This window comes from Thermobia domestica, chromosome 8, assembly GCF_964235325.1.
Source record: "Thermobia domestica chromosome 8, izTheDome1.hap1.1, whole genome shotgun sequence".
In the NCBI taxonomy this organism is placed as follows: domain Eukaryota; kingdom Metazoa; phylum Arthropoda; class Insecta; order Zygentoma; family Lepismatidae; genus Thermobia; species Thermobia domestica.
Window position 1 is genome coordinate 238,401,772 of NC_137461.1, and position 25,880 is coordinate 238,427,651.

A 25,880-nucleotide genomic window follows, 5' to 3' on the forward strand; every position below is an offset into this window, starting at 1 on the left:
AAGGAAAAGAACTCAATTAATTATACCTAGGTACATAGCTTTTTTTTTTTTTTTTTTACAGGTTGTTCTACAAGAGCAGTTTTGCCATTTTCACTAAAGCTAAAACCCCAAATTATCTTTGGTAAAATAAAAGAACATTGGTCAATGTTAGAAAAATCGTACCGATAGCAAATCTAGCGATGGGAAACACAAAACTTTACAGAGTTAAAAAAAAAAAAAAAAAAAAGTGGAAACTACCAACTCAGATTATAAATCAAATTTTGTATGTCTATGTTCTCTGAATCTTTCTATCGTTTTTTATAATATATTTTAGTATACTAATTTATGCCCGTTTAGGCTTTTTCCGTTTCGCCTTATGCCCTCAAAACATTTTGCCATACAACCGATAAGGATGTTATCTTAAGGCGGAAAGGGAATTCCCGTTTGGCCTTTTCCTGCTTGATCTTATAACATAGAAAGGAATTTTCACTCTGTTTCAGTAACAAAGAGGGATTTATCTTATTCTCAACTGCAACGTCTCTTCTATTCGAGACAAATTAAAACTCAAATATCTTAGAAGAACATAAATTTTATTATCACACCCGAAATAGCATATCAAGTGTCTATGTGGATATAATATGAAACAGCATCAGTATTTGAAATTACATCAATTTCACTGTTCTTAAGTCTATCTTTTAGGCGGTGAATCCTGTCGTCAAACCGTCTCTACTTTAGCTTTCTGAAGTGTTTCCTGATAACCCACTTGAAGAAGTACTCGCAATCTTTCATTTTCACGTTGCTTGTCCTTCATTAATTCAATGAAAGAATGTATATCTAAGCGATCCCTTGATGCCTTTCTTCGTAATTTGACGTGCCACTGTCCTGCATTGTTAGTCGTTCGTTCTTGATCGTTTTCCAAGTGATTCCACAAGTCACTACAAATAGGTAAAAATACATCATTAGCACATTAAAAATTCAAAGGATTGCAGGAGAATCTACGTTAGAAAGTCGAAGCAAAATTTTGGGTGAACCTAATTTATTTCTTTTGTAAATCAAAAGAATGTGTTCTTTTGATAATTTACAAATCAGTGTATGCAGAATCTTCAATACATGCACGTCGCAAGAAACTCTATATTACACTTTACATGAGGTGTTAATGGGGAAAATGCTATACTGTAGAGTGCTCGGAATAGCTTAATTAATGATTTAATACTTAAATAAAAAGAAAAAACTTGCACTAAACGCCATCTATTTATGTAGAAATGAAAACATACTTACAGAGAAAATAACGTATCACCATCATCCAGTCAATGGTCTACAAGATAATCATGGAACTCCTTCTTACATAGAACGTCAGGCGCATGTTCTTGCAAACGTAAAAACACTACATCTAAATGGGAAGTTGGTACCAGAGGTAGTGCTGCTGCATGTCGAATCCATCTTTCCACTTCAGTGCTTTCTTTGTACAATTGAGAAAGTCCTAACGGCTGAACCTTCCTCCAACAGACTGAGAGAAGTGGAAGGAACATCCTCTGATTTTAACCAGGAAATACTTTATTTACAGCATTGATTGCTACTTTCTCAGGATCAATAGAAACTTCTTTCAATTTGAAACGCAGTCCAAATTTCTCAGCTTCTTCCATGATTATCTCCAGTAATCTTACATGTGTCTCTTGCTTTTTACTGGGCAATATGCAGAAGAGGAGAACAAATACATGGCCGAAATATTTTCCGTGCAGGATGTACATTTGGGAGAAAAGGAGAGGTACAGTCTTAAGTGTCCCTCTATTGCAATCCTGTCGCACTGACACATAATTTTCAAAGTTCCAATAGTGCCGAAAACCTGTTGAAGATAGAAAGACTAGAATAAACAACACAGACATTCTAAAGAAAATGCTTTAATATTAATATTCTTACTCCTATTACTATTGTCATAACAGATTTTCACGATTTCAAAAAAAAAAAAAAAAAAGAAAAAGAAAAAGAAAGAAACAAGAAGAACGTAAGAAATGATAAACTATTTTCTACAAGAATTCTACTGGTGTCATCGCCTTCATCCCCCAATAAAAGTTTTTGCCGTCCTGCGTTTGCGATAGTGGTGCCCGGTTCATGCTCGTACGTTATATAGAGAGTGTTTAACGGAACCAAAAATAGGGACAACAGATGCAGTTTCACCACAGTAATTTCCCTTAGCAATCTTCTTCCTGGAGAGAAGAAAATAAATTCATTTTAAACATCAACAGCAAAAAAAAAAAAAAAAAAAAAAAATCGTACTTTCCCTCTAGAAAGTAAAGACAGACGGAATATTGATTAACTACGACCGGTTAATTGTGTTACACTATAAATAAAAAAAAAATGGACTATGTATTTGTGTGCCAGCTAGGATGCCATTTAAGAAAAGTTCCACATCTAAAGTTCTAAAATAACTTTTGGAAAAGTTGCACGAGTAAATATTAGAAACATGCAGAGAAGCTTCAGTGTCAAAATTACTTATACCTTATTACAACTATTACATATACTTACCTATACTTACCTATATGTCTTAGTAATTGTTGATGTTCGTTCTTCCGCCGCTCTCTTCTTCATATGTGAGGTACAAATACAAGGCTACATGAGCAATTTTTTAAACAGTGACGCAGATAACACAAAATTCTGAATACTTGCTTTGATTATACGCTATTCTGTTCGTTCAAACGTAAATATTACTAGCATTACAAATGTTTTCCAAAATGACACTAAATTTCCCTATCATAACTTGAAAATCCCCTTCGCTGATGTAAGGCGAAATGGAAAGGGCAAAGGGGAATTCTGTTTCGCCTTACAATCAAATTAGCATATACTATCTTAGCATCATAGCCTGAAGTAATGAAAACAGGCACAAGGCGAAACGGGAAAAGGCCAAACGGGAAGACATCCAAAGTTTCATTTTAAAATCATCTGAAAGAATTGTTCACTTACATTTCCCTGTTTTTAATTATTAAAGATATATTTTGCAAACGGACAAATACGTGGACGTTTCGAATTAGGTACAAAAATATGAAAACTGTTCTTGTGATGTATAATTACAATATTCTAAAAAAGTTATATTTCTGGGATAAAAGTCTGTAGGTCTATAGTAATTTATCATGTTAAATTCAAATCTGAAATCAGAATTTCGCTATCAGGTTTACTTTCTCAGTAATATAGGATGTTACGTAAGTACACGACGCATGTTCTAAAAAAAAAAAAATGAAAATGGAACAGTAACTAAGACGTTACTGGTTTAGCCTGTAGCATGTTAGCATGTACTGGTTAGCCTGTGTCTCTTGTCTCTACTGACACATCATCAGTAGCCTTCAAAACATGCTGAGTTATGTTTCTTTCATTTCCCATTCATGAAACTACGAATTTTAATTAAAAATGAAGTAACAGTCAGTTTAAATCTCATAATCAAATTGAATTCATTGGAAGAACATAACACTAGTGGAAAATCCTGTTAACCTCTGAAAAGTTAACCTGATAATGATACCAGAAATTACATTTGAAATTTCCTTTCCTTATTATACACTGTGTTAAAACGGCACATTCACATGTCCCTATCATGTCCCTGAAATGGAAAGTTTGAGGGGAAAAATAAGGCTTTTGGTAGAAAAAAATCCTTTTTTCTATTTTGGGTCCCTCCGGAACACCCTGTGTTAACACACAGATCTCAAAATAAACTGAAAAATACTAAATGGTGTACGAAACGTGTGTACAAAATTTCAAGCTTCTATCTTGGATAGTAAGGATGGGAGAAACAAAATACCAATCAGCTAAGAACATCCCCACAGTGGCCCAGATGACTCAAAAAGATTCGGATGTAATATAAAAATTTTCTGAGACATCCTAGGGTCATGTTTTACACTTCATTCTCATCAGAATAGAACAGTCTTTCAAACGGTACCATTCATATGTTTCCGTCATGTATCTGAGGCGGGAAAAATTGCAAAAAATGGGATTTTTGTTAAAATATCCCTTTTTTAGCATTTCTGGACCCCTCCCTCCCCGTGTTAACACACAGATCTCAAAATCAACTGAAAAATGTTAAGGGCATAGTGAATATGTCTACAAAATTTCAAGCTTCTATTTAGAACAGTAAGGTAAATATATATATATTAACACATGTGCTAAGAATATCCCCACAATACCCCAAATTCCCGCAAAAACGGGAAATTTTCTAAGACATCCCTATTTACCCTAGGATCATGGTTCGTACCTCATTCTCTTCAGAATGGAAACTACTTTCTAACGTTACCAATCACATGTCTTCATCATGTATCTGAGGCGGGAAAATCTCGATAAAGAGATTTATTAAAATATCCCTTTTTAAAACCTTTTTACCCGTTTGAACACAACTTGGGGCACCGCAGAAATCTGAAATATATCTGTAGAATACTAAGGAGTACACTGAATGTATGTGCAAAATATCGATCTTCTAGGTGCAAAAGTAAGCCCGGCAAAAAATAATATGCCCACAGTACCATAAATTCCCGTTTAAAACAAGATCTCAGGTAAAAATTTCCTGAGACATCCTTATTTACATTAGCATTATGGTTCGTACCTCATTCTCTTCAGAATAGAACAGCCTTTGAAACGTTTTCCATTCGCATGTCTCCGTCGAGTATCTGAGCGGGAAAATCGAGAAAAAGGGAATTTTTGTTATAGGTGCAAAAGTAAGTAACTCAAAAAATAGTAAAAATAGGCCTAACAAAAAATTCTTTAGTTTTAAGTTATGACGTATCACACCCTATGTTTCGACCCAGAAAGGCGTAAAACCATACGTAACGTGTTCTAGAACGCTTCCACTCTAGAAAAAAAGCTTTATTAGTACTTTTTAAATCGAATAATGAAAATACAACCCCAACGTATAAACATATACGATATATGTAAGGGTTAATGCCGTGCTACTGATTTTAACCTTCAATTTATTTCCTGCTCAATAGTAGGCATACCCGTGTTTTGTCAATATTTACTTCAATATCACGAAATCGGGGCTTTTGGCCCGATACTCTAACCAAACCATCACAATTACGTGACCATGTGTGACTTTTAGTAGATACTCAACTATTGGTATGTGCAGGACAAGGGCGCCGTTTTCTGTGTAACTTTGGAGGGCCCTATGAAAGATATGCATTAGTAGAAAGGAAAAATGAACGACCATGTACTGTAGAAATAGGAGAACCTGCTTCAACTTAGCAATTTGGCCCCCCTCGTTAGAGGACCATTTCAACTTTGGGGGTCCCAGACCACTAAACCCCCCCAGAATCGGCGCCCTTGGTGCAGGAGTAACAACTTATGCGAGTTAAATGAAGTTTTTCTAAATAATCAACCTTCACCTAATAAGAATATTAAGTATTATTATTATTATTATTATTATTATTATTATTATTAATAGTAATAATAATAATAATAATAATAATTATAATAATAATTATAATAATAATAATAATAATAATAATAATAATAATAATAATAATAATAATAATAATAATAATAATAATAATAATAATAATAATAATAATAACAGCGGTTCGGAGTTCACGCATGCATCGGATATATTTAATGAGAATCAAGCAGCCACTAGCATGAGTCACTTCAACATACAGTATGTACTGTAGTTAACCTAAATATTTCTTCACTCCTTTGTGGATTTTTGTAGGAAACGAGTTCCTTCTGAGAATCCCTTATGGCTTTGTCTCTATTCTTGTTGCTATTTTTGTTTTGCTAATGGTACTTTTCTTAATAACTACATACTTGCACTACCTAATACAATAATATCGTATTTTAATATACACTTACCTCCGTTTTTCGTAGCAGTTCTGTCCAGCACTAGACAAAAGAACACACACAATAACAAGTCAGAATTCGCTCCACAACAACACGAAAACCAGTCGAGCATGCGCAGTAAGTGCTGAAGATTAGCTTCAAACAAAACACGACAGGTGACGCTCACATCAAGAAGAAATGCATCCGCGAACAGATGCAAACATCTGCATCAATTGAGTAATCTTAAACCACAATGCATTTATATGTCTCAAATGACCCATTTTTTATTTTCGATCGTTCTCTAGGGTTGAAAATGCTGCGCATCAGTGACAAAAACGAAATTTATACATATTAACGCGCCATTTGATGCACGTAAATGTTTCAAATTTCCTATGATGCACTTGTAGTTCTGTGTGTACAAGACGATGTAGCTTATATTCTTTGGTATGCTACTAATTTGCTCCAAAACTATGAAACCTACTGTAGTCGGGTCAATACTTCACTTAGAAACTAATCCATGCGCTATCCAAAAATACATGTTTCAGAATCCTAAGGTACACAAGTTTGGGTACAGGGATATAATTTTAAGTACTCACCAGGCCCGTATCCACGGGGTGCTAGGGTGGGCCGGCCCCCTAAATTTTCACTGGGTCCCCCTAAGCTTTTCACGCTAGGCTTGCAAATGAACTATAATATGGTGATTAACTATAATATGGTTGGGTCGGCCCCCCTAACTTCTACCGTCCCTCCTACATTTTTGAGCTGGCTACCGGTCTGGTACTCACCAGCTACCTCTATTAAAATTCTTGCAGGAGTGCTGGAAGAGTGTAAACTTGGATGTTTGGATTGGGCACATACTAGTTCCCAAGTGAAGTCTTGAGCCGACTACGGTAGGTCCCATAGTTTTGGAGCTATGAGCCTTTAAATTTCACTTTTTCGTGTTTTTAGCAGCCTATAACTGCCACACGAACGTGAAATAAAAGCAAGGATAGGAATGGCGAAAGAAGCCTTTAGGAGGAACAAAAGTCTGTTTTGTGGGACCTTGAATAAAGAGTTGAGAAAAAGACTCATAAAATGCTTCGTGTGGAGTGTTGTACTGTATGGGGCGGAAACGTGGACATTACGTAAAGGAGATGAAAATCGACTGGAAGCCTTCAAAATGTGGGTGTTGAGAAGAATGGAAAGAATTAGTTGGGTCGAACGCAAAACGAATGAGAGAGTGTTAAAAATGGTGGGTGAGAAAGGAACACTTTTAGATATAATTAGGAAGAGGAAGAGAAACTGGTTGGGACATTGCCTAAAAAGAGATTGTATCATGAGGGACGTCCTAGAGGGTATGGTGGCGGGAAAGAGAGGGAGGGGGCGAAGGAGACTACAATTAATGGATGATATAAAAACAGAAAGATCATACGCGAAGACGAAGAAGTTAGCAGAGGACCGTGGAGCATGGAAGCTTTCCAGCTGCGGCAAGTGACCTGCCAATAAAGGCAGAATACCTATGATGATATGATGATGATAACTACCACATTGAAACTATAACTATATTGAAACACCCTGTATATGTATTGATAAATAAGGTATCTTAGTGGTTGTGCAGTGATAGATTTAACATCCATGTGAGACTAATTTGTGACCAATCATATAAGGAGTAGTTTCGTTCTATTGTTGTACTGTGCTATTTTAAATTTTAGGAACACACGTTGTCTGAAAAATTTTGACTTGTACCATACTATTTTTAAACGTAACTACTCGGTGTTCCTCTCTTACTATCATAATTATCAATCTTCCAATGCATTCTAGCATCCTCAATTTCAGTTTTCAACATGTTACTCTGACTTTTAGAGGAAAAGAATTGTTCCACCCTTTTTCTGCTCTCTGACTAATACTAATAGCTACTAGCTAATTACAATTTGTAAATAAATTACGATCAACGGTTTTAGGAGGAATACACACAGAGAAAACATTGCAAGGTAATGATTTCAGATATAAATGATTACCAATGCTGGCAGTAAATTAGGACCATAACTGGAAGGTGACGGATTTTCCATTGTAAAATGTGAAATGTTCCTCCATGCTTGAAATGTATTGCTCTGTATGCTTACTTTTGACTGATACACATTTAATACATACTGTAAACAGGGGTAAAAGTGAATCTGAAATGGTAGGGGAACGCACTTTGTCACGCCTTCCCCCGTGCGTATCCCCATTGTAATTATGGAAATTGGAGGAATGCCATAGATATTTTTTTGGGAGTGGGGGACGATATCTCCGCACGTTCCCCTTCACTTTATAGCCCTGACTGAAAATACGAACTTGAATTATAACTCAACTATGTCTTTTATTTTATTTTCTTCCTTAATTAATTAGTAAACTTTCCTATTGCGAAAAAAAAAAAAAAGAAACGAAAAAAATCGTTCATTGGTTTTAGTAAATCGTTATTATAAGTTGACTCTAAATTGGACATAAACTACCTTTACAAAGTAAAGGTAAAAAAATCATATTCGCTAATATAGATATATAACTCACCAAAACGTATGACCTGTTATTCCATATTATTCCCAACACTTGGTCGTCGGTTTTACTTTCATTTCAGCTACATTCCCCATCGACCTTCACATCTATTTCATCTTCTCAAGTCAGCGATGTCTAGATTTTTCATTCTTCGCTGTTCTCAGCCAGTGTTTTAATTTTCATGTACTTCTTCCTCTCTACATTTTCTATCATTTGATCCACATATTTTAATTACGGTTTCCCTTTAAGTATTTTCTCTTTTACTATTCCCACCATGGTTAATACACCTATATGGTGATTCCTTCGTGTGACATAAAGTGTCCAATCACTCTATTCCTTTTTTTTTTCGAATTATTCTTCAGTATAGACTTCTTTTCTCCTGCTACTTCCAGCACTCTTTCATTTGCTACTTTACTCGCATATCTATCTTTCAACATCCTTTTATAATACCACATTTCGAAGGTATCCATGCTCTGTTTGTCGTCTTCTTCTGGAGTCCATGCTTCACTTCCATACAACGCTACATTTCATGAACCTTTTCATGAGTTTTATTTCGATTTCGGATAGAATCTTGTGTTGTTCTTCGAATCTTTCCTACTTGATCCCTTTCTAAACTATTTATTCTCTCTCTGTCTCCTTCTACTTCAATAGCTGCCTTTTGTTATTTGTGTGGGTTTACATTGTTCTTGGCTTCTTAAGGTCTATTCTTGATTCTTTCATAATCCTGAATATTCTGTTCCTTCTAGATTATCAAATGCTTTCTCCAAGTCCAAAAATGCTGCAAAGTTCCAGTTCCCATTCAAATTGTCTATTCTGTCAATCCTTTTAATGTCATTATTGATTCTCCTATTCCAGTATTATGTCTTAAACCAAACCAATCCTTTGCTAATACTTCTGTACTGATAATACACTGAGGTTTTGTACCATGCAAATATCGGGAGGGGGGACATTGTTTCGCATACCTCCTGATACCATAAAATTCACAGTGTTGTCAATCTAACATGAAGTTGGATTTTTCAAGTGGCACTAAGTCACGTTACTACATTTTTCAAATCTACGTATTACCCAAAACATATTGCAGCACATTTCTTATGTAGTTTTTGAAACTAAGGACGGTACAATATTACAAATATGGAAAACCAACAAACTTTTAGAGGGTTCTAGAACAATAATAATCTAAGTGATACAGTCTGGGTAACGCATATCCGAAGTATCTTAATGTAGAATACTACAGCCATTATACGACGTATTTTACACAAATATAAAACAAGTTACAAGTAATTAGAAATACGACTTTTCTCAAAGAATTATATTTCGAAAAAGTAGATAATTGAGTATCACATCTAATTTCGTACATGACTTTCACTAGACATAAAACTCATAATGTCATTTACAGCAATTTGATATTTCAAATCATTACTGTGGGTTTTCTGGGATTCTTCTGTTTCCTCCCACTTTATTTTTTCCACCATTTCATTCATTTCTCATCATCACCGTTTCTTTTAGCCTAGCCGGCGTAAGCGTAGGATGTAAAACTCAAAGATTTCATTTCATTTTCAGCTTTGTCCAAGAAGTGACAATTGTGGCCTTCAATTTCTTTCAATATATTTAATTTTGTGAAAATTTGTAAATTAGCATAGTCGGGTTCGTTTTGTGTGCGGGGCAATGATACTTTCCTATTCTCTGTGCTCCAGAAGTCCTACCCATAGACTCAAACTTAACGTTTTCAGGGAAAAGTAAACAATTTTCAGTTCTAATTATTTCCATAAGTTCAAAAAAATTAGAAATGATACACTATCGTTTGGTAAGAGGTATTTACAACTGTGTAGCATTAATGTTGTGAAGTGCACGTATGTAAGGATATCACTATCATTGGTATGAAAGAAGTAAAATTTGTCTCGAAATACTTTGTTCATGCTGGGTATAGAGTTCCCGCAATTTACTTTCACCCCGGATCCAGCAAATGAACGTGACGGTCAAAGTCATAATCTTACTTTTAATGTGTAATTGTTCTTCTGTTTTTCAGGGATGAATTTACAGGAACGAGAAAGCTGATATTTTGGCTTACGACTCCCATTATGAGGTTGGAAGCAAATTATAAAACCAAAGGAAGGATTCTCATATTGCCAGTAAACGGGGAAGGAGAATGCAGTAATATATTGTGTAAGATTAATTTATTCTTTTTTAAATATATATATATATTTCCATCTTATGTGAGCTCATACACAAATACAGGACATTTCAAGATTATCTGAACGATAAAATCACGTTAGGTGAGGAATATCAAGTTACGAGGGTCGTTAAATAACTTTTTGCCCCTATTATGAAAGAATTGAGATAGAGGAGAGAAATTCGCATATACTATTAATCCGTTTTCACATAATTTCCCTACAAAGTAACCACTTCGGCAATCGGTCGAAAGTGCTAGAGTGGCTAGAAAATCAGTGCTCTACTTTGGAAATGACCTCCTAACAAAATATGCTTTCGTTTCGGCGACTAACTAATTTCGGGAAATAAGAAGTAATTGTTGACCCATGCTTTACGCAAGAATCATGCTTTCCTGGGTTTTCTGGACGGGATTATTTCCACTATAAGATGAACACCTTTAGTCAGCACAGCATGGCGATTTACCTTAAGACCATCACGAAGTTTTTTTTTTTTCAGCATATCTCTGTAACTTGTACCAGTCACTCTATGAACATAAATTAGGAAACCAGTAAGAATAACTCCCTTGCAATCCCAGAAATCACTGAACAAGGTCTGCCATTTCTCGGTTCGATCTCCAAACCCAAGCGCTTACATTTCAACTGTCTCTTCCATGTTTTGACAGTACTTAAGGATGAGCAAATGCCTTAAACAGTTTTCGTCTTTTCATAGGTCTCCTTCATTTTCATCTTCTTTAGATATAGGAAGTTTATGATTGCTTGATATTTCACTGTTGACAGTTCTGATACTTTCACTCCTTTAAGGCGCCATATCTTCAACAGCTTTTGAACCTAGTATCATAAACGTTCATAATTAGTATCATGAGACATTGAGTCATTTTGTCATTTTGTAACTTTCTTGTAACTAACTACAATATTCACATAGTCTATATGAGGGTAAAACATACAGGGTAAAACGTATATCACATATTCTAATGATTAATCGAAATATTGACTATGAAAGAATTGGTAACATACGAATCTGCGAGGAAATAGTAGAATCCTGGGAGAATTCATAAACATTATGTTATCCAGCTGAATCTCACATAGTGTTGGATCGAACAAGGGACCCTTCACACCACAATTGAGTTCTCTACTTTTTATGTCAAGTCGCTCTAACAAGGATACGTATCTCTATGCCTTTCTAAGTAATCCTATCCACTTTCCTGCCTAATCCATTGCGGCCATATTCTTGACAAGAACTCGAATTTCCAATGGGCTTCACAACTGATTGTCAGCCTAACACCTCAGAATAGGGATTGTACCGAGATCAAGAATAGTGTTGAATTCATTCATCTCGTCTCGAAATTTCGAGGGAAAGCCGAGATCGAGGTGCTGTTTATAAATCGAGATGAAACAGTTAATATATCGAAACTTAGTAGAGACAAGACCGAGATCAAGAGAGACACTTGTAATTCGAGATGAAGTTTAGACTTAAATAGCTCGGTTTGATCTCGAGTATTGAGTAAAAGCATTACTAAAATTAGCATTAATCTCAAAATTCGCTTCGTTGTTAAATTATATGTAAGTTAGTGGAATGATTTTCTCTGGATGTGAAAAAACATTACGCCTGTACGATGTAGTGATTTAAAATTTAATTTTAAAGGAAATAAATTGTATTGTTATATCTAACACACTTTTTAGATTTATATCTAACATTACTTATAGTTATGACTTAAATTTGTTAGTTTTATTCCTATTTCGTACAGAAAACTACAGCTAAGCATACAACGAACAAATGTCAGTTGACATCTTGTAAGTATACTCGTAGTGAACTAATGGTGATCAATCGTTGTTAATTTAATTTCAAAAACACTGAAATGACAGAAGAAAATCAAAGGGCCCTGAACGCAACTGCAATTGTCAGGAAAATAATTATTACTAAATTTTCCTGAAATTACTTTTTGCAAAGATTTAGCAGACCAGAAATCATGCAGAACACATTACGAGGAAGGAAGGGTAAGAGAGACAAGTATGTTGTGATTTCATATGTAACCAGCAGCATGTAACCTCATAAACAAAACGTGTGTTTGGAAAAGCACGTACAATTCAATGAAGTGCGTCATTAATAATCTCGACCACTATATGATCTCTTGCAGGGACGCATCCACCGGATCCAGTAGCGTAGCCAGGATGTGTGTTTGGGGGGGGCCAAGTGCTGTTATAGGTACATATAGAAACATTACAAACAAATAAATATATAAACATAAAAATATATAAAAAATTACGAACGTCAAAGTACCGAAGTACATTGTCGGACCTCTTTGGGGGGGGCGGCCCCTCTGGGCCCCCCTTCCCTACGCCAGTGACCGGATCCAAAACATTTATACACTTTCTTAGTAAAACTATACTTTTAAAGGAAAAATTATTAATGTAGCATAAAGATTTCATCTTATATTTCATCTGAACTTCTTTTTTTTTTTTTTTTTTTTTTTTTGTTAGAAACAATTTAGTACTATCAATTTATCAGAATATAGATGATAGTAGCTAACGATTACTTGTCGTCTATTACTTGCCGTAATATAACAACGGTTTAATATTATATCGACGTAGTGTGTTGTAATATTGCACACCCCTAAATATTGGACCCCTATCAACAAAACATTCTGGATTCACACCTGGTCTATTGATTTTAAAATGGTTCTGGAAAAAATCAAATTATCTAGATTGTGAAATGAACGCTTTATTTATCTTCCACAATTATTATTCCCTCATGTTAATTCACGAATTAACCGAATGAAATACCTGATTTTTTCATCTGCGTATCAGTGGCGTGCATAAATGTTCAGTATAATTTTTAAGTTATTCACTAAAATTCTAAGCATTCCCTGTGAGCTTAACGAAGAACTTTAAATGCCAAATCTTTAAGTTATTCACTATAATTCTAAACATTTGCTGTGGGCTTAACGAAGAACTTTAAATACCGAATCGTTAAATTGCTCACAGAAATTCTAAACATAGCTTGTGAGCTTAGCAAAGAGCTTTAAATGACGAGGCTTTAGATTACACTATCCTACAAATTTTCACTTTTTTCTCTTTCCTGAATACAAGTAGGTGTTCTCTATAGCTTTTGTCCTTCTGATTACGAATCTGAAGTTGATAAATTTATAAATAAAGATTAAATGGCTTCTTTTTAATGTATGAATTTTATAAATATTGTGACTTTGATGTAAAAACGAGATGTTGAAAAATATATGTACATGGTACATATGGATCTCAGAAATATAAATGAAAATGTATATCTTTGTATTTCGTGGCATTTCCGTTCATATTAAACTGACAAAGAATGAACAGGGGCAAGAGGTTTTTCACAAGTTGATGAAGTACGTATATTAAGCCTGAATTAGAGTTTGTATAATTAGTGTTTCTTTCAGGAACAATGTTCCGGGGGGAGCACACTTAGTATTCCGGGGGCACTGCTGATACTATTCTATTTATCATATTATAGACGTATTATTTTGGTCTGCTCCGAGGGACAGTGCCCCCCAAAAAAACAGGTCTGGAAGAAACACCGTGTATAATATTGTATATTTAATCTTGTAAACTAATTTACTTGACGACAAAATGCGCAATTGTATAGTCCAAAATGTGACAAAATGCGCAATTGTATAGCCCAAAATGGGACAAAATGTGAGAGATGTAAAGTAAAAAAATGCGTCATTTTGTATGTCAAACTGCAAGAAACTCCTATGTCCCTAAGAATGAAAACTACAAAGTTTCCACTTGTAAGTGAGGAAAAACCGCAGCTGAATTGACTGCATTTATACTTTGGCACTCAAACGAAAGGAAACACTTACTCTTGTCTCTTGAGCTTGTCTCTTGTGTGATGTGGGGAGCGTGTCATATGCGAAGTTCCAACAAAAATCTGCGAGCATTGACACAACAGATTTTCCTTTGTACCGCTCTCAAGGGTCTGAATAGATTGGTGACCCGTGCTCATCGGACATAGCTCCTAGGTTTTTTGGGAAAGAACGACAGGTGACTGTGTAGAAAATGCACTTTCAGTGACATGTTGGATGCCATAGTGTGCAGGTTTGACAACAACTCATCCACTAGTTGCACATAGTTCGCACTTCTTTTATTTCCCAGAAAGTTTTCTGAGAGACTCTTAAAAGAATTCCAAGTTTTCCGTTCCAATGATTACACCTTCTTTTAGTTTAGCATCTGATATTTTTCGGAACTTTTCCTGGAGATACTTAAATCCTTGTCCTTCCTTTCCAACCCTTTCACGAACACCTTCCTAAGGCCTAATTTAATGTGCAGGAGAGACAGAAAAAATTATTGGTGTCAACAAGGGGTTTCTTTTCCACATTCTTAATTCCGGGAGTGAGAGATGTACGAGTAGACCATTCTCTTTGTGTATAGTGCAGATTCCTTGCTCTACTGTCCCACTCACACAGAAAACGATAATACTTTGTATAGCCCAACTGTAACCCTAACACCAAACCAATCACCTTCAAGTCTCCACAAATGTTCCACTTATTCTCAATATACCTCACTTTGTCGGAAAGGAGTTTTTACATTTTGATACGTCTCCTTCAAATTAATGAAATATCCAATTGGGATGGAAAAGTACGTATTACCGTTGTGGAGGAGAACACACTTCATACTTACTTTTGACGAGTTCTAGAATAAACGCCACTCATCGACTTTATACTTTATTTGTAATGCCTGCATCAGTCCTTCCACGTCAGTACAATGTATGAAATCATCACTACTGCTGTAAAATTTGAGGAATTCATGTTGCCTATCACGGGAAATTGTCACTTTCGTTTCCTTTTGAAGAAGGTTCCAACCTTAAGTCTTGAAGCTAAGAGTTCAGCCTGTTGTTTGCGTAGGTTCAAGTCTCTAATAAGGTCGTTCAGTTCCTCTTGCGTTATGAAATGTGGTACGTGCACTGTATGTAGGGTCTTCACTCTCAGTTTCCATAACATCTTCACTTTCATCATCACTGCTGTCTACTGTCCATATATCTGGCGGCACTAGAACAGGAAAACCTTCACCATGTGGGATGGGTCTTTTAGCTGATTGTAGATCTGAGTATTTACCCCTGGAGATTATTCCCTTTACATTTGACAGACAAAAGTAACAATCGAGTATGTGATCACGTGATTAAAACCATAACATTAGTGTAGTAAATGGCATACATTTGTGAGAACCACGTAAAAAGCCCGTAAAATTTACTGTATAGGATCTACAATAGAATTTCAGTGCCCAGGGTTTGTCTACATCGACTTTCAATGAAAAATACAATTCATACGCTTTTTTCATAACAGGCGTTATCTTAATGAGCTTCGGTTTAGGAGTTATCCGTCTACATACATAACAGAACTTGTCAGGATGATTTTTACAATTCCTAGACATTTTCAAACTTATACCACTATAAAACACGAAACACAACAACGTTTTCAAGTGTTACCCAGTTCACAACAAAAGATCCACAAATTATGAGTCACAAGAACACCATTTCAATGTTGTTTATCTTCTATTTGCACAGAACCTCAAGAGAAAATGCAGCTCACTACACCAACAAGCAAGGAGTAAACATACAATATTGATGCTCCCATGTTTCACCGCCGTCCGGTGTTGCTAGATGTAGGCAGTCTCGTCGAGAGCCAACTCGGGGCCGGGGAGTTGAGTTAGCATCCGGCCCGGTATAAAAATCGGCAAACTATATTTCATATATTTACTAGTTACATTATACTAATTACATTAAATACATATACTACGTAATTACACTACAAGAATTACACTTTGTAATTTACAAAATATTCTTTCTTGCTTTCCTGTTAGCAAATATATCTATGATATCACTAAAGTTTAGCTGGCGGGCTGAAGTAGACTCCATTATAAGAATTACCAAGTCGGATAATCTTTGTTGTCATCGATGACCGAAGGACATTCTTTACTCTTGCAAGTACCCTGAACGATCTTCCAGCCTCCGCCATAGACACTGGTAGAGTACTAAAAATACGAGGAGCAATAGTAACATTCGGAAAAATGTTGACTAGTTTTTCTTCAAGAATTATGTTGAGCAACTGAAATAGTGTCAGAGCATCACTGAAGTTGACAGATTGAAACGCTTGTAGATGAACCATTCCATTAATGATATCTGATACATCATCGCTGTAGAGTTCTAATCTCGTTCTTACATTTTAATCAAGTTCATCATTACTCAACGATGTATACTTACACAAGAAATCGAATTTCATGTTTAGATCATGTATTGCTTTATAGTGGCATTTAAGATTGACTGTACCACAATCCAGAATAACATTTAAAAAAATGATTGAAAATTTCTTCGGGGTTCTTCCTTTCTGGTTCTTCAACAGTTTCATCTGCTAAACGTTTCTCGATTATGCGCCTTTCTGTAAAATCTGAAGTTGTTCCTGGATTTGTGCTCTCAAGTTTACATTCTTGCAAAATGTTTTCCCGTTTACTGCGTAGTAATATTAGATATTCTATCAAACTTGTGATATTGCCAACTTCGACATCCAAAGTAATTTCTCTTGCTTGCAAGACAACGTTCCTGTAGTTGATAGCTCTCAGTATTTTAAACAATATTGATGACGTAAGTATACACTCAAACGTGTTTAAGTAACTTTCAGTCCCGTTTGTATCATACAGAGTTTAAGCACTCAGGTTGAGCTCTTTTAGATCCCTCAGATCAGATCTTTCTCAGAAGGAAAATATTTTCTTTTGACAGAGGAAGTGATTTAAAGAATCATTTTTCTGTATTTTGTGCACACATATAGCAAAAGAATCAAAAACTAATAAACAACCTAACAATCAAACATAAAAAAATAAAATAAACATTAAACGATATCGAGTAAACATGTTTTTTTTTTTTTTTCAAAAAAATACGGAAAATGTTTGTAGGAATTTTCTCTTTTGCACAAGGGTTATAATACTTTCTCTATTCGCCAAGCTCCTCAGCAGTCCGGGTCCCGGGTAAAAAGCCCCGATTTCCCCACCCTCTCAGTCGGGCCTGGGTGTAGGTGGGAAAAGTTTGTTCCGACGATAAAGTTTCCACTTTTCACGCAACGTTTGTCAACTTTCGTCAACAGTGGGGGCTGGTACACAAAAAATCTATTATTATTTTAGAATTCAGCGGGACAAAACCTTTCAGAATCGTCTATTAGTTTTCAGGAAAGAAATTTGGCGTTGAACGGTGTTATTCACTAAAATTCTAAAAATTCCTTGTGACCTTAACGAAGAACTTTAAATGCCCAATCTTTGAGTTATTCACTAAAATTCTAAGCATTTTGTGTCTGCTTAACAGCTTTAAATGGCTAATATTTGTTATTCATTAAAATTGTGAACAGTGGTGGTGACCTTAACGAAGACCCTTGAATGCCGTCCATTTCAGATCTTGAGGCATCTATGATCTCTCCTAAATAGAAGAGGACCCTTGCTTTTAATGTAAACTCATATGTAGTCCGTCTGAGAGAACCCCTATTGCGTATAGTTTATCCTCTTCTTAACCTTGTGAAAGTTTGAAAGGAATATTGTGAGTTCAGAAGAATTATTATAGTAAACACTGTAAGAAGAGGCTCTTAAGATATAATGGTTATCCTGTGGGTTAATGGTATTTTGAATTTAAATACGTAGATTTAAAGGTTTGAAAGCAATATTATAAATTTTTGTCACATAATATTAAATTATATTTTGAAATAATTTTCTCTCTTTCTTTAGCGGAAGCTCATCTGTACTCTGTGATGGAAGAAGAACCAATGTTTAAAAATGGTGAACGTTACATGAAGATTAAAAACGTCGAAGTAGATTTCGATGGAGAGAAGGCTACGTTTAACTACAGAAATCTATTTGGCAACGACAGACGTTTAGGTAATTTCGATATTTCTCTATTTTTCTTGTTTATTATATCAACAGATAATATCACATTTAATGCGGGAAACTCGAGATTTGTTATTGATAGTGTCTCTGTCTTACAATACTGTAAAATCATGGCTTGTAATTATAGACTACTAGCAGAAATGATCTTCTTTGCATGGGATGAATAATTTGCAATCTAAAACAGAGCAGAGCCGTTTGTTTCATCCAACTTTAGAGACTTCTTGAGATACTCTACAAATTTTAAATGTACCTACTTCTCCTAGGATTAGCATTTTAAAACTTCTAAATAGCCTACAGTCTTTTTCTTACGGTTATCAAGAAGTATGCCAAACCAATAATGTGGATTTGTGGAAAGGACAAATTAACATTTAGTTCATTTCTTCAACCGGAGTGCAGTTCTTGTGTGGTGACTTGTACCATAAACAAGTCATCATCTGAGGAATCTTGCGGAGAAAAGCCCCGATAACTAAATGATCAACCAGAACCTTCTTTTCAAACAATTGACAGTCACTTGTCAGCTCCACGTGGAATCTTAGTTGCCACAGTTCCAAGTGCTCGATTCTGTATTTCCTTGTTCTTACATTATCTGACATCTGTTTCATATTACATATAGTATTGGGAATAAATAGTGGGTGCCAAGACATAGTGTGTGTTAACAGACATAGTGGTTCGCATCCCCCAAATGCGGTCAAAAGAGGGATGGTAGGAGGAAGGGATACTGTTGTAAAATTAGGCATGATAACTTCAAAGACATTTGCCAAACTGCACTTCTATTGAGCGAACACACTATAGAAACAAATACCCTAATGTATACATAAAAATTGAAATTTCACAAGTTCTTACTATCCGATGTTGTGGATGGGGGCTCACAAACTTGGTTGAGTGTAAAATGTTGATTCAGGGGCATCATTTCGAGATGAGTACGGAGCCAATTGCCCCCATGTGTCTGAGGTATTCATACATAGTATTTTAATAAATTGTATGTAAATATACTAATGAAAAATGTAAAATTCAGATCAGTGGAGTATAACCTCCACATATTTTCAACGAACTTAAATTACAACTTCAGTATTTACAATCTTAATATAACTTTATCCTTTTTAACCCTTAACGTCGATTGATTGGTTAATATTTAAGTCATTTGTTAGCAAAGACGCCGATTACTCTGTAAATTTGGAGGGGGGGACCCATTTAGATGCTGAAGGCATGAGGATTTTAAGACAAATTGCATTCAAATTATGCCAAATATTGTATATCCTTAAATAAAATAGGGGCCCACATCAGCTTTGGGGGGCCCGGGCCCCCTTGGCCCTCCAGGATCGGCGCCCTTGTTTGTTAGCAATGAAGCTACGTAAGCAGAAATCTATACCTTAAAGCGAGGTATTAAAGCACCGTGTTATACGTTAGATACTCTCCGACGCAAAATGTGTACCGAAACTCTTGGCGCTAGACACTAGACGAGCAAAGAGTGCTACTTTCAAAGGTGTTGATTTATCGAAATTCCGTTATGAGAAACCGTAGCAATCAATACTATATTAGTTAAAGTATTCCTTGTATACCATTTATTTTTATATGATGTACTATGCATGTTCCATTGCATGATATTTGACATTCGGGCCTTAACGTTTTTCTAGTCCTGGCTATATCCCTACAACCACGAGTCAGAGTCTACAAGTGATGAAATCCTTGGCTTTGCATGAATAGAGAACAAGGGCAACAAATTCAAATAAGATGAAAATACTATATTTTAATTGTTTTCTCTTAATCTTCAACTGAAACAAAGCGGTACTCCATAATCGAGAAAAGTAACGTATACAATGTATTTGATATAAAGAGCTACAGACCTACATTTCAGATGTATTTGAGGGAAAAGGAACAATTTTTACTGATGTGATTGTTACACATAATTTACATTGGAATATAAATAACAATGTTTATTTTTCTACCCTTACGCTTGTGTTTTATTCTTCTGTGCGTGCAGTTCATTTAGTACGATTTAGTGGCCTCGTGTGACATAGTCGCTAACACTCTCGCCTTTGGTGCGAGCGGTCCCGGGTTTGATTCCCGGTGGGAAAACTCGGTCAAAAAAGTGTAACTGCTTTTTCAGACCAGCCATCTTGAGTGAGGTTTTTCCTGGGTTTTCCTCATTGACACCAGGCAAATGCCGGGATGGTACCTAACATACAGGTCCCAGGCCACTTCCTTCCTTCCCTAGTCATTTCTTCCTTCCCTTTCATTGGATAGTGTGCTCACCAAGAGATGTCATCCCTTATGTACGTGACGGTCTAAATGGCCTTAGATGCTGACAGCCCAGAAATCTAATTCTAATCCTAATCCTTAGTACGATTTATACTAATCTTTCAGAGAGATCAGTTTAAATAATTGTTTTGTACTGTTTACGTAAAGTAAATGTTTCTATCAATTTATATAATTTTAATTAATGCAAAGTCTGTGTACATTTGAGGCAGGTATGACAGAAAATAAAACCTAAATTTACTTAGTTTAACGTCAAACTATAACTCTGGATTTGTGTTAATAGTACAGTACAGTAACAATTAATATATTTTTATTAGCAAGTCTGTCTATTTAATTTACGAGTGATTGACTTTGTGCCCCTTGTAAGATCAGTTATTTTAGAGAAAAAGTCACAATGACATTTTTTTTGCGGGTAAGAGCAACCAAATTCAGATCGTTGGCAATGAGTGTCATTATTGGGGATTATAGAAATGAGCAAGCAGAAAATCCAAATATTAACAATTGAAACTTAAATAGGCTCTACAATAACCGTTTTGGGTAAACATCCAAGTATTTGCTTGTTGAAATAAATGCCTAGGTGTTTTACATCACTAGTTTGTCTGTCTGCCAATCTCTTTTTTTTTTTAACGGTCTTTCATTTCCATCTTGCGATGGGCGGGCCGCAGAAGGTTACGCCTTCTCTGTGGCAATCTCTTTGTCCGTCAGCATTTGTGTATGTAATTCCCCGTATTTCGTTCACCGACAAATCAACTCCAGATTCGAAATACCTTGACTTACTCCGACATTTTCCATGGTAAAATTTGTTTTCCCGTCTAATCATTTATCTGTCTATATATGGCATATTGTATCGAGAGAATGAAACGAGCTTTTGACGAAGACATTTGAGATACGTATTGATTTGTCATCTCCACGAAAGTAACATCCTCTGTGTTGAAATCAACAAGAGCTATCGACAAACCAATTTCAATTTCCAAATTACTATTCTCGAAATATTATCCAACTGTTTAATAGTGTAATTTCTCTATAATTTCTTCGTAGCTTTCAAACTGCCTTCCTCTGTGTCCCGTAGCATGTCTTCAAAGCCAAAAGAACTATAAAATACTGTCATTTTAATCGAAATCACTATTATCAATTTATTTGACCCTTTCAGTTTTATAACCTATTATTCTATCAAATATATCTCTGCGTGCCACACAGTACTATCTAAAAGCTACCTGAAAACTCACCTCAAGTTCGGAATCAGAATTTTCAATTTGACTAATCGTTTTCGACGTTGCGACCAATTGTGTATGTTTGTTCTGTATCTAAAAACTTCGTATTTTTCCTTGTGTTTGTATTTTTCTTGTCTGTCCTGTCTGTCTCCAGGTGTGACAGAGTATATCTAAAAGTATCTGAAAACTAACCTCCGATTTTGAATCCGAATTCTAGAGTTATCTTGTGTTTATGGTCGTGACTACTTTTGTTGTCCGTGTGTCCCGTTTGTGAGTATGTCAGGGTGGTATAGAGTATGTTCAAAAATATCGGAAAATTGACTTGGGATTCTGAATCAGATTTCTTGGTTTATCTTATCATTTTGAATGTCATTAACTGCTATTCGTCAAAGTATCCATTCGTTATCCTTCCACGCAGATATTTCGAAAAGACAGAAAGTTATCGAATAAAGATATTTTGCCATATAACAATAGCATTACACTAAAATGCCTTGTAAAAATAACCTTAGAATAAACCAAAATTTAAATGTCTCCCATTGATGAGAACATTCAGAAGAGAAATCTTAGAAGTAAACAAGTTTAAAACTTTGTTTTAGCATTGTGTTTTTAAAATGTTGTTTTTCTAATGTTAAATACTTAAATATTTTATATACCATGTGAAAATAAAAAAAATTAAAGTGTGTCCTAGGAGATTTCTAGTACAACTATTTGCGTTATTAGCTATCTTTCGGGCAGTTTTTGAGTTTTATGAAAACACAACACATACTATAATTTCATTTTTGGTATTTTAATATTCACATTGTAATACACTCACATTTTACAATTTCAATACTACATTTCTCTCGTGACAGCTTCAATGTTTGTATTTCCCTAATTCTTCTTCACAACATTAGCTTTCATCTACATTCATCCACATTACGATCTTGTTCGAGCTTAACTGTCTGTGTTCATACAAACTATATTATAATCTTTCACTAAAGAGTGAAATTATGTAAGATGTTCTAATGTTCCTCAATAAGATGTTCAGGATCTCTCCTGCTCATAACGGCTGGAGAGAAGGTAGAAGATTTCTCCTGTCCACAGTAGCTGCAGAATAGGCACAATATGTAGGATGTCCGGATCCACAGAAGAATGGACAAAGCTTCTCAGTGTAGTGACTGAGAAGGTAAGGGTATCGTCTGCTCATAGCAAAGGTAGAAGAGGAGGTGAGGATGACTAATCAAATCCCAACTGATGCCGTCGAAGGTGCTGCGGCGTCTTTTAGATCCACCTCGTACGTGGTGGCGGTGGTGTTTCTATTCGTGTCAAGTGTTGATGCCACAGTAAAAAGGCGTTGTGTACTTCTGTTGTTGTTGATATCATGCTTGCGGAATTGGTAACCACAAGGAGGAAACATCGCAATACTATTGACAAACCAGCACAGTTGGCCACTTTTTCTTTCATTGACTCTTCACTGTCAACACTATTGTCAATAATCTCTCTTCAACAGCGGCAGTGCTCAGTACCAAAATAGATGCACGAAAAAACATGTTTGGATATTCGTTTTAAAAACGATTTGGATTACACTTCGCTTTAAAAACAAATGAGCGACTGAAGCGGTGGGTGAAGAAATTGCTGTTGAAACGTAATCAGTACAGGCATTTAAATTTATTACATAACATATTATTCACTGATTTAAGTGATTATCACAATTACTTAAGAATGAGTGAAGAAATATTTTAGCTGTTAGTAACAATGGAAGGGCCATATTTAGTAAGAACAAGTACTGCTGTGTAAAGAAGCATTTCATTTGAGAAAGGATTGGCTTTGAATATTGCTTTAGAATCTATTTCGTTTGGATTTGTTCATGCAGTCTTGCCTACATTAGTTCCACAGTTGTGGCAGTGTTTCCTACATCCCTATAAACTTCATTTAACTGTTGCTTCTCATTGCAATCATTGTTAATTCATCAACTTCCTCATTGAAAACATCTTTATGTTATGTTGTATATGGCAAAAACAACAAACAATTGAAAGAAAATTTTATCATTTTCCATAGGTATTGATAGTAATATCGATGCAGTATCTATACTTACTTGAACAATGTTATCAATATTAACACCACGTCACAGTACTTGTGGTCGATTTGAAGATTCCTATATTTTCTTCAATATTTTAGGTTAATCCGTCTATATGGTACAATTATTTTCAGTAATATTGATATTATTTTTAAATCGTACGTGTAGAGCTTGCAACTTATAAACTTAGTTCTGGTTGGGCTGAAAGACATAGTGTAAACTGCGAAACACAGTACAAAGAGCTTGGGTATTGGAAAAGTGTATACATAATATTATTCTAAGAAAGTAACAAAAAAATCTGGTTTTGCGGAATTGTTCGTGCCATGAAACCATTACTAAGGGTGCTAAACGTTAAAATATATTCATTTGTTTTCGTACTGTGGTGTTAATCTAATGTACTGTATTAGTTTAAGAATTACTAAGTGAAAATCATAGCTGAATCTTTGGTTTTTCTTCTTTCAGGTGATACCATGAATGAGTTTTTGAATGCAAATTTCAGGGAAATACTGGACGAAATGAAAGAACCAATTGCTGCTGCTTTTAGCGCCGTGATTAAACAATACGCCAACAGAGTGTTCACCAAAGTTCCGTTCAAGGATATTTTCTACGATTAGAGCAGTGATTTGAAGAAGTACATTCACGTTATTAAAAATTAACAGTGTTAATAATAATGTGAAGACTATTGATTTCTTATTAAATATGAAACATTGATATTGCCGGTTGATTTGTGTACAGAGGAAGTTTGTTCCTAAAGTATGAATATTCTTGATATATGCATCAACTTCCCTAACATACTTCGGAACACGTTATGTTTAAATCTAATTAGAAAACGTAGAAAAACTATAAACTCATAATTGTTCACACTATGTAATTATTTCTATGAAATAATTGATTTTTGTATCAAATAAGTATGTGTCAAGTATACAATGTAGCGACACAAAATATACGTAAATACTAAAGCGAATTTTAAATTAATGTAAAGAAACCTTACCTCTGTGAAAACGCGTATTGGAAACAAAATACAGGGTGGCGCAGGAGAATGGGTAATTTTGAATCTAGAATTAGCAACACTGTATGACTGGCATTTGTTTGGAACCAACAAGAAAACATTGAAAAGACTTTGCCATATAGTTATAATGAACCATTGAAGTTGTGTGGAACCTGTGTTCACTGTGAAAGCGTTTGATAAGAACGGTGGCATTCTATTGTCTTTGAGATCCCCTGTGCTCAGTGTTTGCTATCTTTCTTTGTGACGAATCTACGGGCACATCTCGAAAGGGCAACCATTGGTGAACTGCAGCGGACAAGAGAACATTTCAATTTGGTGAATTCAATTGCTGAAAATGGTTGATAGCACTGGATTCAGCACCAAAAAACAGAGAAAAAGAGGGTGTTTAGTGGCAGATCGTATACAGGATGAGAGATAAGTGAGGGCAAAGTGCGAAAATAGAACGTGGAAAATGTCTAGAAATGCCATGTTAATTTTGAAACGAATAGAGGGATTGAAGTCAAATGTTGGATATGAGGAATGCATATAGAGATCCACTGAATAGGCGTAATGTTAACGATGGGGGACATCTGAAAAGCCGCGATGTTGTATTTATCGCAAGAAGAATATACGGGAAAGGCTTCATGTGACATATGGCTCTTGTCGCACACCGTCTGTTGAAATCAATAGTGGCCAATAAGGTTTGAGATATCTGTTTAATTGAAAATGTTATTGACCTTAAGAATGTTTGTGTGGTTGATACAAAAATGGAGAAAACAGTGAACACATTTGAAACACGATAAAGATGGACAATCGGGCTAATCACAGCTGTCATCAGTATTGAAACTGAAGCAGTATTCGACAGGTGTCAAGAATGCGCCAGGTGCTGTTTGGAAATATCCAGTTTGGGAGAAAGCACATCTAATCTTAACTTGGAACCTTGGTGCTGTAAACTGAAAGTGGGAGAATGATTGGAAGTTAATGAAGTTGTCCCATTGTCATATTTTGAAGTCAGATGACAGAAAAACAGTATCTGT

At 35.4% G+C, this 25,880-nt stretch overlaps 1 protein-coding gene across 1 annotated transcript in view; it reads left to right on the forward strand.

Moving 5' to 3' along the window:
• Nucleotides 1–25,710, forward strand: part of LOC145691967 (protein takeout-like) — a 59,016-nt gene extending 33,306 nt beyond the window's left edge. The window contains exons 4-6 of the mRNA XM_081767264.1: nt 10,301–10,437; nt 18,174–18,323; nt 24,318–25,710. Coding sequence (XP_081623390.1) covers nt 10,301–10,437; nt 18,174–18,323; nt 24,318–24,469 — 439 coding nt within the window. The 3' untranslated portion in view covers nt 24,470–25,710. The remainder of the gene's footprint in view (nt 1–10,300; nt 10,438–18,173; nt 18,324–24,317) is intronic.
• Nucleotides 25,711–25,880: the final 170 nt, after the last annotated feature.